Here is a 17,027-nt window from a genome sequence, read left to right as displayed (position 1 = left end):
ATCTTCTCATAGGATTCTGTCACAGCACCTGATCATCACGAGTCAACCCTTTCCTAAGCTTACCTGCACCTTTTATGTCTTTATTTGCAGATTAGACTATTGTTCGTACAATGCTGAGATGCTATGGAGGGAGGAGGTGGGCGGGGGGGCACTTGAACGGAGCACCAGATGACCCCGGGGGGGCTCCAGTGACACTAAACAGAAGCCTTCTTATCAGCTCGCAGAACAACACCGAGGTCATGCGGTTTGTGTGCTCTGAGCAAGTCGGAATTTATGACAAAAAAGAAGCACGCCGTCGGGAATTGAGGGCCAACGACAGCCGATTTCTGTCCTTCCGGGTACCGTCTATCCTTATGTTGGTCTCTTAAGGGAGCACAAAACACTGACCAAATAAAACTCGTTTTTTGCTGTTGTTGTTGAACACAATATTGTCAAAACAATCCCTTTCACGCAGACCTGCCAAAACCTTTCAAAATCAGTTTTCCACAAGGGGATGAATAAATGAGCATTCTTACATACTGCATTTGTCTGACCACATCATGGGGGTGGGGGGGGTGGGGGGGAGAGATCAATGTGGAATTTGTACTCCAGTACATATGAGAGTTTGTCCTTTTGCTTTCATGATTGTACTTTAGTACAAAGAAGTTGAATTTGTCTTTATGCCAGTTATCTGCACACGTTCTTCAGTACGGGAGTGAGTACTTTTACTCACTGTGTACTTCTCTTTCTCGGTCATGACCAACCATTGCTAACAGCTACAGTATATCACAGGAGTGTGCAGTGAGGTGTCTTCAGATGTACGAGAAGTTGTCCTTAAATTTGAAAAGAATGTCTATTTGTTCATCCATCTATGCCAGCGCCATATAATGACAGGCAGAACAGTTTAGTACATCATAAAATGCATGCCGTACAGTCTTCCACTGTATGACGATTAACAAGCGTGTCCACTTTTCTTGACATTGTTTGATGGCATGCTGCGAGATTTTTCTTGGTTGAGTCTTGGCTCAATAAAGGTTGAAAAATCACTGCAATGTAGTTTCCCAACTTTATTGAGCCAAAAGCACACAACCTACCTCCATCAAACATAAAATGTCACAAAATGTGGATACATAGGTTAACTCAATTCAACTTTATTGATTCAGCGCTTTCACAACAGCCACAGATGGGCCACGGCGCTTTATAGAACACGGTAGCAATACTACAATCACAGCTTCAAATCAAAAATATCCTTCTCCATTCCTTCATGCTCCTTCTTGGAAGTAGTTACAGTTCAAAGAGGAAAGGTTTGAAGTGACCTTTCACCAAGTGGACCCGTAGATGAGGCGACACATTATTTGTGGTCAATAAAGTATTTCCAGAACACTAAAGTGAAATTGGATCATTTTGGGTGGCACGCGCGACAAGCTACCGGTGACGATTGCCACGAAGCATCGCTTTGTACCGCAAGGATGCAGAACGTGTACCGGTACCTTGAAGTCGACAGACAGCTGCGGGGTGTATTCCAAAGTCCACAGAGCCCGAACGAGTGAGGCCAAGTGCTCCGTGACCTCTCCGTTAGCGACGCGAGTCTCCGCGCTCCTGGTCCCGTCGACCGCGGTGTCACTCAGGTCCAACTTGTACCTCTCCAGTCCCAAGTACTCGGCCAGCAGGTCGGTATTGCTCAGGCACTGGACCACGGCGTTCATGAAGCACGTGTTGCCGTGGTTTTTCAAGCCCAGAACGCCCGGCGTTTTGTCCCCGTACTGGTAAAGTAGTTTGTCCCTGCCAAGAGGAGGGTTCTTGGCCAGCCGAGGCACCTGCACATCCTCTTTGGCAATCCCCGAGCTGGCGCCGAGGGTGCAAGGTGTGCCGTTCCCAAAGCCTCCATCGTCGTCCTCCGCGTCCTGCGCGTCCGCAAAGTGGGTGAAAGTGCCCAGAGTTTTGATGATCCTGTTCATAAAACTCCCCACGGACTTGAGTGATTTTTTCCGTAAAAGCCTGACGGATTTCGGCTTCTTCTCTTTCCGCTTGTCCTCCTTCGACGAGGGCATTTCCCGCTTCTCGTCCATGGCGGCGCCTACACTGCTCCCCCTTGGGTCCGGTCTCGCACTCTTCATCATTGTCTCGTCGATAGCGTCGCCCGCGTGCCGCTTCTTCTCCGCCAGCCCCCCCTTCCCACGAAGCACATGGAAGCGCGCCCAAAGGTGACACCATCGCCATCACAGCGGCACCCTGTTCTCCTCGTCCGCCCACCCGGCACGCCACCTTCCACGTCCATCCCGGCGCCGAACTGAACCGAAGGCGTTCTTTTATCACGTGGAGCGCGACAGGAGCTCTCTCAACGGCTTCGCCCCCCCCCTTTTTTCCAGTCTCGTTTCACTTCGCCGGGGAAAGGCTTGTGATTGTGGGACGGCGTGCCTCCTCCTACCCCCCCGCACACGGAGCGCATACACCCACTTGACAATTCATTAGACTCGGAAGTACAGTCCGGCTATAGAATGTCCTCAATGTCAAAGATTCTATCGCGTGTTGGTAATTCAATTGGCTCTCAAACGTTTTACACCAAATATCACTTTAAAAAAAATACTTTACACGATGTGCCACCATCGTGGCCAACATTTCAATACAGTCGTGTAGTAGGCCTAAGTCTTCGTTTAGAAAAATGAGACGGTGACCAAGTTTACATGCAGTCGATAACCCTTTAAAAAGTTGAATATTGTATTGTATTGCCATGTAAATGCGCACCCCACCGAATGTTATCACTTTTCTCACCGAATAAGCACACTTTTAGCACGAGAGGGAAAACACAAAGTAACAAGCGGAAATGACGGCTATTTTTGGGTCCACGCGTCATAGTTTTAAATTGGGTTATTCAAATGTGATCAACTACGGTAACGCCATCCATCGTATGCGTTTACACTCTTAGAAGTAAAGGTGCCGACTAGAACCACATAGCTCCTTCCAAAAAGGTTTCTCAATATTGAAATGGTTCTTACAGGAATCTTTAGTCTTACAGAGAACACTTGAAAAAAAACTTTTCGAGAAAAGAGTTTTTCACAAGAACAAAACTCTGCCCTTCGAGAAGAACCCTTTTGGAAACTTAACTTCTAAGAGTGTAAGGACAATTCATACCAGAGCTTGTAATGGCTCTAACACTCCCCACAGAGACTCTCCAACTTGAGCTATCGTTGGAGTTGGAATCATAAACGTGGCTTTGATCTTTCAACCGATGTGTTGCTTTATTCCTTTGCAGTTTCATCTTTGATGACATCACAACCAGGCTCTGCTTTAACAGTTCACCCTCAGAGCCAGAGAAATTACAATCCATTAAATATGGATTGTAATTTTTTTTTCCAACTCCAACGAAGGATGCATTTTGGAGTAGCAGATCCTTTGGAATGCATTTATCATAGGTTACGGTGTCCCGGATTATAACCGTCATTCCTTTGGCATGAAGTAAATGAGCCACATTTAAGTACTCGGGGCTGTCCGACAAACACTCCTACTAGATTTCCTTGCAGCAGGCAGCAAAAGTTCTCCTCCCCACAGAAAAATGCTATTCATGTGAGAAATACGTCACGTCAAGATGTTATTTCCGTTCAGAGCAGAACGGCAACCGTGTGGGACTACGGCTGAAAACTAGCATTTCCGTTAAGTCCAGCGCATTTACACTGTTTATTCTTGTGTTGATTAATATGCGCCGTCCCAATGAAATAAATAAGCGGGCGAACATCATTTTTTTTTTGTTCCAAACAGAACATATACTTGCACTAAATATACAATACTCACTCTGAAGCAGTTCTCCAGTCTTATCCTCTTTCTTAATACCAAACACGTAACGTACGCAAGTTCTTTGCTGACAGCCCATGGATCTTTTTCCTCACAGCCGCCAATGATATGAGAGCGATGTGATGAAACTGCCAAGTATTTTCATCATTTTCCTACAATAGACTGGCACAGATAACGCATTCAGTCTCCCATCAAGTGCAATAATGACCCTGTGGGCATTTCAAAGCTGTAGCAGATTTAATCACCTCAAAGCACAATGTTCAATGCACATGTTCATTTGAATGCCATTTCAACATTTTCTCTTTTTTTTTGTGGGGGGGGGGTCTAATTCCCTATCAATATTAAATTACAAATTGCTTACTATTGCCTTGCATATGTGGATTTTATTGACGTCGATGTGAGGAGCTTCTTATACAATGTCGAGATACAAAGGCTGGAACGTCATGCAATGAGATCATTGTTCCCCTGATGTGGGCCGAAAGTTGAGTAAGGACATGCTTACAATTGGTGACATAATCTATCTGCGATGACAGACAAAGACGGGTCTTTGCAGAGAGGAATATGTCATCTTCTGAGACAACGATGGCAACAGAGAACATCTGCCGGACTGACTCATAAGCCGTGGAACAGCCACTCTTTCAGCTGAACAAACAATTCATGTTGTTTTGCTCCGACCATCTCATCATATTTAGATTAGTAGAGCCTCTGTCTATAAAGCACCTCCCAGAGACTGTCAGAAGAGGAAATCCACGTGAGTACAGTATATCTCCGTCTTTTACAGCTCTGCTTATTGAATTCTGGTGTTTCGTGCATTTTTTTTTTTTTAAATCACAAAGACTTTAACCTTTGCTGAGAATCTCTTTGGAGAAAAGGAAACAGAAGGAGCAGAGTGGGCGAAATCTGGCTTCTACCAGGTCCGAGATTATGTAGGCCCCATCTGAGCTGGCAATAACTCGCATCTTTTCGGTGTCTTTCATCTGAAAGCAGTTGGCACAGGGTTTATGCTTTCTCACGGATTCATGCACCGAGTGAGCGCTGGGCAAGAGCCCCTGCCCCCCCCCCCCCCCCATGAAAAACACCTGAACAGACAATAGACAAGCATTTCCTCAACTGCACACATCAGACAACTGTCACTACGGTACCTCCAGACTGTGGACACCAGGCCGGACTGTGCTATTTCCATTCTTGCCTTATTTCATCCCCGGCCAGTCCTAAAGCCACCGGACGTCAACTGTTATCAGTTACAGCAGGAAATTAGACGCCCAGCTGGCACAGAAGCAGAAATGTGTTTTATATTCTTGGCACGTGAAATTGCCTGATGGGTTTATCGCCCCACATGACCGCCCAGCCCCCGAAAAATTCTTCTCCACGGTGGTTGCTGGCAACAGCTGTCAGTCATGAAAATATACACTACTTGCTGAATTGTGACCACTATTCTTGGCTGGAAAAAGTTCACGCTGCTCCTATTTGTGCATTAAATACATCGAAACATGCACTTTTAAATGCCAGATGACAACAATTGTTGGTCTGGTCTATCAATAAAGAGGTGTGGAATGTCACATTTATAGAAGTGTAAATTTCCTTTCAGCGAAGCATAAAGTGCTCTGAACAGCACGGTAAGGGCCACTCATTGCCAGAATTTCACTCATGTCATGAAAATGTGCTTGTTGTTTCAAGTGCTTCCATCCAACCATTTTCTATAGCGATTGGCCTCATTAGGATTGCAGGTGAGTTGGAACCTATCCCAGCAGACATTGGGTGACAGGCGGGATTGATCCTGCACTGGTCACCAGCCAATCGCCAGGCAAGAAAATCAACACAAGCACAATGGTTGAGAGCATGCAAATTCCACAAGTGAGATCCAGACATAGAATGTGGCTAATGCTGCCCTTTTAAAATCCAAAATCATGTTAAATACTTAAATGACATATGCATTCCTCTCTTTAAAATAACCTCAGACTAAGCTCTCTTTATTGCGGTGACTTCTAAATCCAAGTATGAACATCTTCTTACATACATAATAGAATGGCTCCCTCTTCTGGTGAAATTTAATTTTAACATTTTATTTATTATTTGATTCTTTTTAGATCAATTAGGCACTCTTGGAAAAGAGAGATTTCATCTCAATTACTTTTTTTACCTGTTTAACTAGCGGAAGAATACTACTTTGCCATTATCTATGTTGTGTCTGGGTGTGTGTGTTGGGGTGGGAGGGTGAGGGTTGGCGTCAGAAAAAAAAAGACTAACCTATACAGCTATTTATCACATTACTGATTATTTTGTAATTATTTGTTAAGGCAGCGGTCCCCAACCTTTTTTGTGTCAAGGAACGGTTGAGACAAGTACATGTTCGCGGACTGACAACCATTTTTTTCATTGCTTTTAAATCGCCAGTTTTAAAACTGGTACTGGCAACAAAGATAATTATAGCCTAATTCTACATTCATTAACAGATTTTTTTTCATTCATTTCAAACAGTGTAATTCTGTCGTACACCAAATGCAGAATAAAATAAAATAACACAGTGAACTACAAAGATATATGTGTGTGTGTCTGACGAAACATGTTTTAAAAGGCTTTTTTGATACTGTCACGGAGGTATTCATTTTACCTTTTAATCGTTGTCATATTCGACACGGTATTTGGGCTCTAAAGCCATAATGTAACCATAGAAACATTTGATGTGACATCGTTAAAGTCCTGCCATGCTTTTAAAAAAAGAAGACAAAAAAAGACCATCTGCTTGTTCCTTTGTGTTGTACATAATGTGTCGTGAATCAGTGGCCCCTGTCACAACAACAAAAGTGGGGCTCATGTTGGAGCAGCGGCACTCTGAACAAAGGTCTTCACCAGGGGTCACTTTAGGATCGGAAGACCACCCAGTTGTGTGCCTGAAGACACAGTCGGAACTATGCCCCCTCAACTTTGCAGGGACGATAAATGACAATGCCGGAGCAATGATTCTGTCTTTAGAAATGGCTCTGTCGATGAAAGAGTCTTTACATTCGCTTTGCAGCTAACATCTGCGTTGGCCTCGTTGAGAAATGATTTATGCAGGACTTAAAAAGCTCAGAACTGCCATTAATAACCCCTTTCAGATCTTGTGTTCGATGGTACGTTCATTTTAACTAGAGAATCCCCCTCGTGGAGCCACCTAAGATTTGTCCTGCAGGGGGCAGTATTTGTTAGAAAATGGCCTCCCTCGGTAACACATCTCTGTGAGTGGAAGCCCCGATTTAAATGTTTGAGGGATTTGTGGCGCTTTCGACGCAGTGGTTTGTCATGGATTGCGAGATATTTTGTTGACCGCTGAGTTTTAACTGGCATACATCATTAAACCGCAAAAGTGACAAACACAAACCCTGCCAAATGGTCGAGTCAGGCCAACATCTTTCAGATTGAGAGTGTAGTTTTTAGTGTCTCTTGGCAGGGAATGTACATAGCTGATTCAGATAATTATATTTAAGATTGTATTTTAAATTTCATTCCGGCCTTTATTTTCAATAAAAATTAGCATAGAGTTCAAACATAACAATTTATGAATCGATTGTGAACATGGATACTGGAAGATAACGCTACCTAACTGAAAAAAAAATCTGAGGTTTATTAAAAGCACATTTTTAAGGCAACCCCCCCCCAGACTCACTGAATTTTTAATTTGCGTCATTCAGGTCTTATTTGCAAAGTTTGAATGAGAACAATCAGACACAGTGTGGGGTCTTTTTGAGCCATAGCAGTTTATCTTTCACGCCTCAATTATCTAAGATTTCCTGTCTGGAAAGCTCCTGTTCAAAACCTTCCGCAGAACCTTCATTGTCTATTAGTTATTGAAATAAAAAAAGAAAAGAAATAAAAATCTAGATGATAAACGGTGGTGCCTCTGGATTTAGGCCTCTTAGTTATCATTGAATGCGGCAGACAGTCCAGCTGCAGCGTAGCCACCTTAAGGCGGAAAAAATCCTTTGGGGGAAAAATAATTGGATGAACTTCTAATCTTCACGCCATCGCACTTGAAAGCAGTCTGAATGATTACACACAGTGGATCACCCGATAAATATGTAGCAAGGGTTTGGTTTAAACAAATATTTCGGTTTTATCAAATAAAAACAAAACAAAAAGAATAAGGACATGTTAAAATTGTCACAGGGGATTATGACGCTCGAGTGCATTCGAACAAGAGTGCAAGGATTTCTTTCACCTTTTGTAATAACTCCACAAAAACGTGACATGATATGGTAGCAGATGTTTTTACAAAAGAATCGTTCACATTCAATAACATTATTTTTGCTCCGACAGCTCTGAAACACAAAAATATTCCAAAACAAATTAATTCAGCACGCCTGCTCCATGTACTCTGAGGATCTGACAATTCTTGGCCAAGAAAAATCACCGTGCTAGAGTAACCTCAAGCGATATGCCTGCATCTGATTTTTTTTTTTTTTCCTGTTTGCAAAGCTCAAGATGGTCATCACATACACAGACGCACGATTCGGAGTATACGGTGGTCTTCAAGTGCCCACTTTGCAGTGAGTGGAGACTTTCTTTGTGTGCACCGATCTCCTGCAGAAACTCCCGTGAGATTTTTAGGCTTCTGCCATGTAGACCACATGCCACTCCTGCACTGAATTTGAAAGGGAAAGCAAGAAGCCGCTTCGAATGGTCAGGAATGAAGTTGGCTGTGTTCACTCCCACAATGGCGCAAACATTTATGTAAAACGTGGGGCTGAAAATCTTTCTAGAGGTATTGGGCACAGCACCCCACCATCTACCTACCAAGGTGCAGGATATCCTTATGTGGCATTTGCGAGAAGTAAGGGTGAGGGCTCGGGACACTTGATACATGTTCCACGTCACCCGTGCAAAGCTGCGCATTCCACACGCACAAGTGGATGTCACCAAGTCTGAAGGTGCTTCAAAACTGATAGCCGCACACAGACACGCGCTGCCAAAAACAAGAAGATGAAGTAACCCCGACGGCGGCTTTTATCTTCCCCGCGTGCACCTCCGCAAGGTAATGTGTTCAACAGCAGGTCAGGCGGTCAGGCGTGGCAAATTGAACGTCTCAAGGGATTCTCAGAAGGAATGGAGAGCTCGATGAGTTCATGTTTTTTGTCAGCCTTGCAATGATCGTGGCATCGTGGGATGGGACTCGGTGTGTAAATTTAAAAAATAACTTATTTACGGTGACATTTTGTAGAGCATTGATCTCAAGTGAAACAGTGCCATACTCAGGTTCTGTCACTTTATGTTAACAATCAGGTTTCTGATCTCATCACAGTGCAGAAAGGGCGCTTGTTGAAGTACTAAATTGGATAAGATTGAACACTGACTCAAATGAACCAAAACAAAAACGGGGCGGCTGTTAGAAAACAGTGGCAGTCACTGTCTTTAAGAGCCAAAGACCAAGTCAGACATCTTGGGGTGCCGATTGATTCGGATCTGACTTTCAGCAGTCATATCAAATCAATCACTCAAACGGCCTTTTACCAGCTGGGGGGAGAAAAAATAAACATATCCGGATTGAAGGGTTGCATGCTCTCGGTTACATGAAAGAATTGAGTTCAAAGCACACAAGGAGAAGCAGCATTTAGCTGTTATGCTGCATGCAAATGGAATAAGCTGCCAACAGAAGCAAAGTCAGTCCCAGGGGTCAATGTTTTTGAATGCAGGTATAAAGCTATGCTCAATTTCCCATAATTTCCAAAATCATGTTCTTGCGCTGCGTATGCCGTTCATCATTTTAGTAGGCTACTTTTATTTCTTTACTTTGCTTTTAAATGTCTTCAACAATTTGGGTTGTAAATACTTTTAAACGTTGTGTTTCTAATTATGTGAAGCGCATTGAGTTACTCGGTGTATGAAATGCACCGTATTAAAAAAATTTTAAAAAACTGCCTCGACTCCATCCTGCTGCTTTATGAAAAACGGGCTTGCGATGCTGTACGGCAGTGCAAAAGGCACCGAGTCGAAACGAATCGGCTCCTCCATCGCACTGGCCAGCCCCACCACAGTGAGGACAGTCTAATTGCAAGCTGCTTTCTCACTAAAGAGAGCTCCTGCTTCCATACGGAACGGCGATGACATGATTGGTGTTTTCCTGCCGCGTCGGTTCTGTAAATCGGGATGGCGACAGCAGGCCGGGGAAGCGGCTCGAGGTTGCCGTTCTCGTTCTGTGCCTCGAATCAGCACGCGACCGACCGCGGCGGCTGCCTGATCAGCGATTGCTCACATCGCACAACAGCAACCTGTCTGGGTACTCCTTTTAAGCTCAATTTGCAGCTTTCCGTTTCAAAGGTACCCGATTCTGTAATTGCATGATCAGTCGTGAGATTCACGTTTTTGGTTTTATGGAGCACATTTGGACACTTTCAACGCGCTCTACTGCTTCAAAGCACACCGAGACGCCCACATCAGTGAAACGCTTTATGCCTCACTCTTGACTATGTGGCAGGATAGAAACGAGGAAGCCAACGGTGAAATTAATTGTCTGAGAGTAATACTTTGAAGTTCTGAAAACAGGGTAAGGAATCACCCAGCATAAAGACGGATGTGTAAGCGCCGAGCTATTTGTTCTGGTGCCTGGGTGGTTCTGGATCCCCGGGGAGAGCCGGCTCAAGGCCCCAGTGCGATCGCACCGGAATGGATGAGGCGGGAGTCCACTCGCAGGCGGAACGAACGGGCCCATGTGTTCACTTGCGCGTCTGAGCGCCAGATGCGAGAAACGAGGGTGTCCGCTACGTTTTTCACAACGCCTCCCACAGAGACGCGAGACGGGAATGTAGTCAGACTTCGCACGCATGCCAGACATACGCCATTCGTGCGCATACAGTACACACATGCACACACGCCATTGGGACTTGGTTTTTAACGGTCGGGAATGCTTTAATTTCCAGCATGTGCATGCACATGTCCACGTTCGACACATCCGACTAGCCTCATAGGGTCCGATGGTTGGCACGCCTTCTCGGGCTTTGCACTCAACAGGCGTCCGCATGATCTATTCCAGCTCCACCGGTAAAAATCGTTAACAGGCTGCAGCGCCTGTGATTTACTGTATTATTGATGCGCTCCTGACCTCTGCGATCTCACGTCTTTATTCACGCCGCTTGATATTTTTCTTTCTTAATCCAAATGATTGTGCACAGCATTATTTGAGAATAACAGTGGCCCCATTCTTCCCTGACGATCAACCCTATTTAGAATCTTTGAAGCATCCTTCAGCAAAAGGTCAGTAGCAAAAGATCTGCGGGGACTTCCAAAGTTGTTTCCCCATGTTTTTCACACAGGTTAGGCCGCAGTCTTTCATCACGTAAAGTACGCTGTTGCCCAAATGGAAGATGACAGCACACATTCTTCAGGAATCCCAAAAATGACTGGGATGAACAAAGAGTTGGGCTCGAGGTTTCTATTCCTGGACGCAGAGGACAAATGAAATGCCAATGATTGGCTGTTCCTGTCTGACACTGAATTTATGAAGGAGTGAAGGGAAAAGATGATGAAATCTCAATGTGAGGAGATTAAGAAAAACACACATTTCCCCCTGCATCTGATTCTTCTATTAATTGTTTAGTCAAGTCAAGTCAACAGTAGTTATAGAGCACTTTCAAACAGCCATCGCTGCATACAAAGTGCTGTACATGGAGCAATTTAACATGCACTTAAATTAGATGTCATGGAAAATTCTGGCATGCAAATTAAGCATCCGTCTATTCTTCAATTGATGTTAAAGGGGATTCGAAAGTTGTTCAAAATGAATGATCTGATGACAGACTTTCTGACACAACGACAAGAACAAACGTATTCAACAACAAACAACAATGACAAGAAGGCATACCTTTTTTTCCCCTTTGATGAGCCACAAAAAGTGATGTGCCAGAGCGGGTCTGATGAATTAAAGAATGCAGGCATCACTATTCATAGGTCTTTTCCACCACCACAAACTTGGTGCTCGCGCTGTGCTTAATTGGTGCTTCACTAGTTCTTACGAAGAAAGTGTTTAGTTTTCCACCGGCAAAGAGCCAAGTAGGAACTACGTCATCTTAAAGCGTCCAAACGTCATTATTACATCAAAGATGACTCGAAGCACCTGCGCCGTTAATAATAATAATAATAATAATAATAATAATAATAATAATAATTCGCAGATAGCATCTGCTCGGTCGCTTAGCATAGCATCGATTATACTTGCATGTTCTGTAGCATATAACAGTCAGGGACATACAATCAGCAAACGCTTCTATTTTTCTTAATCAATGTAGATGATAACGAGGCTGGCTGCAAGTCAGATATCGTATCCTAGCACATCCGCGATCGCTTTTCTGGTGGGACCACAATTGTGTCGGAGTTCACCACTCAACAGTTGGTCCGAAATTTGCGTGTGTCCAGGGAGTCATTCCTCGACATCTGCGATCGTCAAGTTAACCCCGCCCTCCGCCCCCCTGTGATTTTTCCCCCCCATTTTATTATATGTTTCCCTTAAATAATAAAGAATGAAACAATCTTTGTTTTCAGAAAAGTGGAGTAACAACATACATTTTAAAAAATGAAAACAAGAGTCCAAGAAGATGATGTGATGTTTTTCCAGGCACCTCGAAAGGTGTATTTGTGATATCCCTACGGTCATCTTTACATCGATTTGGTTGTGGCCGACACGCTGACTTGATTCATCCTCCTGTGAAGCTGAGTCCAACAGAGACACGATCGATTCTAATGTCGATCGTAAGCCTTTGAACACCTTAACGCTTTGAAGTTTGGTAGGATGAATTGCAAGCGCCTTCTGTGAGACACAATGACCCAACGTGACATTTTGCTGACATTCCCTTGTCACTTCATCTCAAACTCCCAAACCCGAAGACGTTAGCGGTTCAATGAATTGGTAACATACACTTTAGGGATGCCTTCACCAATCCGTAATTGAATCTTGAAATACGAGTTTAAAATTTGCCAAGATTCTCAAGAGTTATAGACGCACTGACAGCGGCGTGAATTTTTTTTTCTCCCTTTTTTCCAAACACTAAATCTCAACATAGGTCAGTGCTTTGTTTTCCTACAACGTCTGTCTCACACTCGACCCAGAACTGCCTGCGAGCTTCTCAGAGCTCCATGGACGAGCAAGGGGAAAGAGGGGGTGGTGGTAGTGGTGGGGGGGGGGGGGGGGGGGGAGGAAAAATGGCAATAGAAAAAGTGATTGTGAAATGTGGGAGCGAGAAGTGTTTGGCACCGTTCTTCTTGTTTGCTCAGTAAACTCCCAAGCCTCTGTGTATGTATGTGTGTGTGTGTGTGTTTTCTGCTCAGGGAAATGCCCACATTGTTGGGCCGGGAGACCGTGGTTACAGGCCAGCCAGCCACGATGCGACAAACAAGATGAAGGTCAGCTAATATAGCAGTTAATTCCGCTTCCTGGTCCCCATGACACCCGGGGCTGGGTTTATTTGAAGATCCCAGACCCTGAAGTCACTCTGGAGTTTGTTTTTTGTCCGTGAGCATTTCAGATATGAATGTATCCCAATGAGGACTGGGTGGAAGAAAGGCGGCGAGGTGGGAGGAGAGCCAAGCATTTAGGAGGAAAATTCCACGGCCTTTTTTTTTTTTTCCTTTTCCCATCTTTTGTCATTGATTCAGAGGGAAAAACATCATCACATGCACTCGCGGATATTTGAACGGCAAGAATATTTCTGGAAACTTGCTAAATTTAAGTCACTGTCGTGCAACAGCAGCGTTTGGAAGTCACGACGCACTCTGCTACAATACTTCAGGTATCTGTGCGTGACCCGCAGTCAATAGTTTTCTCATCACGTTTGAAAGCACACAGGCATACTTTCTACGCCTGACTTTGTCAAAATAGGCTCATTATTTTTGCCGAATCGACTTCAAAGGAAGGTCAGCTGCGGATGGCGTTTGACGTCGATCTCGGGGGACTTGGAAGGCCCCAATTTGAAGATCATTTTTGATGTTGTCGGTCCCAAGAACGATTTGTGGCAAATGTGTTGCGTTTCGTGCCAACCACCGGCTTCAGGCATTCAAGAAATAACTGCCTAATCTGAAAAACACACACTGTATTCTTTTTTTCCTCACTCGGTTGTTCTAATTAGCTAAAGAGGTTTTTTTTCTTTTGTGAGTCTGTTCGCAGCATACCAAAGCAATTGGAACAAGTCATTTTGACGGCCAACAATTCCCCCCCCCCCCCCTAATCAGCACCTATACGATAAAAGTTTAAAAAGAATTGCTTTGGGTCAAATTATCCAAATGTGCATTGTGTGAAATTGGCAGAAAATGTCATTTTAACTGTTTAATTTTTGTACTTACTGCATTTCTTTACTTTGACTGAGCTAAGCCAGTGTGTGGATTAAAAGGATGACTTCAACAGCCATGTTTTGCCTTTTTTTTCTGGGGGGGAAAGTGCCATCATGACCGTCGAACCGGTAACGGGACTGTACGGCGTCAGAAAGGCTCTGGATATTCATGACGTTCTAAACCACGGCATTCATTTGACGACATAAATTCGTTGAACAAGTGCCCAGACTTGCATTATCGACATGATGATTCTATGGGGTGTCTTCAAAGGAGTACCTTTGATTTATATTAGTTTCATTTTACACTGTTTATATAGAATGACAGCTCAGAACGTTACAACGTTGCCTAAAATAACATCTGCGGAGCGCATAAAGTTTATTTACGATGAGCCTTCATGACGAACGCTTTCCAAAGGGAGCGCCGATCAGGCAGCCCGACACGATCCGGCTTCTGCAGTTTCGCCGTCGTTGGCCGTATTTTGTTCAAATGAAAGATTGGTTCAAAGCAATAAACGACCCGGACCCCGAGGAATGTTTACTTTACTTTACAAAAGAAAAAAAAAAGTCAAATAGCATTCCACGTTGTATTGTGCAGGTTGCAACGAGGCGGCGAGATACCAAGAGGCCGCATTCGACGATGAGATCCCGTTCGGGCTGTCTCAACGTGATCGTGTGTGAGGATGGACATGAAAAAGAACCATTTTATGAGCCTTTTGTCTCACCGTGCAATTTAAGTGAGCGCCAGAGAATGCGCATGGGAGCCGGGGAGGGTTAAAATATACTACACGAGATCCAAAAGCCAAGTGGCTTAATCCTGTATGGAAATGCTAATGAGAGGAAAGCTCAGTGTCTGTGTGCACTCTCGTATCCAAGATGGGATGGAGGCCTCTCTAGTGGGGTTTCTCCAGAATGCATAAGAAGAGCTTTTGTGCCCCCAACTAGTAAGCCAGAAATACAGCTTTTGAACCATCTGCATTGACAGACGGACGGAGAAATGGAGAGGTTTGAGGGGAATGAATTGGTGATTGAACGAAGAGGCGGGGGTTGGGAGGACTCGAAAAAGGTGTGACTGTCAAATGCGGAGGGTGAATTGAGTTTGGTGAGTGCGCGTTGCGCCTATATGTATCCGGGCGTCTGCGCGCCCCCGATATCAAGTGCCTCCTCTTTAAGGCCTCCTTACGAGCCCAAAGGTGCCTCACTCTTCAGTTCCCATTAAACCTACTTCGATTGTATCACACGACTGCGAAAGAGGGCTTGGGAAAAACAGCCAGCATGGCACGGATGTCCGCATCAAAACGTAGAATGTCTTTCGGTCGGCTGCGATGTTTGGGAAGGATCCGGAAAGCAGCGGTGGACGTCCGAGCCAGCAAGGTGGCCGTGATGGAGTGTATCCTGTGAGAGACGGGCAACACTCTGAATTGGTCACAGATAAACAACGATCCACAATTATGGACAATTTGGAATCTTCGCTTCATCGACCATACATTTTTTTTTTTGGCCAGCACTTTGTATACATACAGTGCTCGAGAAATGCCGTCGAGTTGAGTTTAGGAAGACATTTTTCCTTTTCACTCACTTGATTGACCCACTTGGGCCAAATTGCTCATATTCTACAATGAGCAATTTCCGCAATGTTTAGCATCTGAGATTTAAAAACAGAAGGTGGATTTCAGGAAAGAAAAGTCTGAAATCCGAGTCGAACGAATGCGCTCGGGGCCTGAAAGTTGAGCGGACGTCGCTTGTGAGAGAAGTCCCTTTTCTTGACGTTCCCCTGATGTGCAGCGTGGCCCTGTGAGCGCAGATTAGACACGGTGGCGCTTAAAGCCGATGATGCAAATCAGACTCTGTGATCCTCTCGGGTGTTCCCCCTTCTTCCTCCCAAACAGCTAATCCACTTAAGTATCTCAGGCCTCTCAACTCTGTGCCCAAACTCATTTGGGCAGGTCTCAATAATTACTTTGCTCCCTCCCAGTGTGATAAAACCTCCGCTAATAGCCATTTCAACATTGTTCGTTCACACCAGAATGCCTTGGAAAATACAGTGAAATGATTTCACATTCTAGAACAATCTGGGAAGGCCACTTGTGCAATTCCGAAACCACATTGTTCCAAAACATGACAAAAAAAGAAAAAAAAGAATCTGCTCCATGCTGGCAGTATATGATGTTGCATATTTCGGTTGTTTAGAGGAGAACATAAAGCATACGATCCTCATTTTTAGTGTTTGGTTTTACCTTGAACTTTTACATGTGGAATACGGAACGATGACATTGCCAGGCATCAGTTATCTGTTACACTACAGTCCCGTAGGGTGAGATTTCACACTATTTACCTTATGTAGAGTGAGGATCATACATTTTCCCCAAATCTTGTTCTTTTCGTAATTTAACTAAAATATGTTTTTATTTATTTACTCTATACAGTCATACCTCGGTTTTCCGACCATAATCCGTTCCAGAAGGCTGTTCAAAAACCGAAACCACGCTCTTTAAAAAAAAAAATCTTTATTGAACACATCTGCTCACAATGGAACGCTCCACGAGGAAGCGTCACTTCCTTGTCTACCCGAGGAAGCGTCACTTCCTTGTGTAAGGAAAGCGAGAGGAGTCAAGTGGTGCATTCAAATGCGCTCAGTTTGGTGGAGAACCGATTATCGCTCGTAGTCCGAGGCATAAAAAACCTCGACATTTTTGGTCGAGAACAGAGACGTTTGAAAATCGAGGTTTGACTGTAGTTGTGAATCTTTGTTTGACAAACCTGTGTGTGCCCTGTTCCGACCATTCAATATGTAGCCCCACCGCTGACTCAAAGAGATCGGGTGCGGCTCCACCGTGACCCTTCCAGGAACGGAACGACTGCCACAAAGTAGCTGATGGAAAAATGAGCCGCGTCTGAAAATGGATTAAAGCATGGTGAGTATTTATTATATTTTAGCCAGCAAAATGTTAGAGCCCAATCAGAAAGTGT

The 17,027-nt window shown here is 44.3% G+C and overlaps 1 protein-coding gene across 1 annotated transcript in view; it reads right to left on the bottom strand.

The window, feature by feature from the left end:
• Nucleotides 1-2,288, bottom strand: part of usp43b (ubiquitin specific peptidase 43b) — a 30,754-nt gene extending 28,466 nt beyond the window's left edge. Inside the window, exon 1 of the mRNA XM_086132765.1 lies at nt 1,470-2,288. Coding sequence (XP_085988891.1) covers nt 1,470-2,099 — 630 coding nt within the window. The 5' untranslated portion in view covers nt 2,100-2,288. The remainder of the gene's footprint in view (nt 1-1,469) is intronic.
• Between the last annotated feature and the right edge of the window lie 14,739 nt (nt 2,289-17,027).

The sequence above is a fragment of the Hippocampus guttulatus genome, chromosome 16 (genome assembly GCF_054856545.1).
Source record: "Hippocampus guttulatus isolate MCC_2025c chromosome 16, RoL_Hgut_1.0, whole genome shotgun sequence".
NCBI lineage: Eukaryota > Metazoa > Chordata > Actinopteri > Syngnathiformes > Syngnathidae > Hippocampus > Hippocampus guttulatus.
This window is presented reverse-complemented; position numbering and strand designations above follow the sequence as displayed.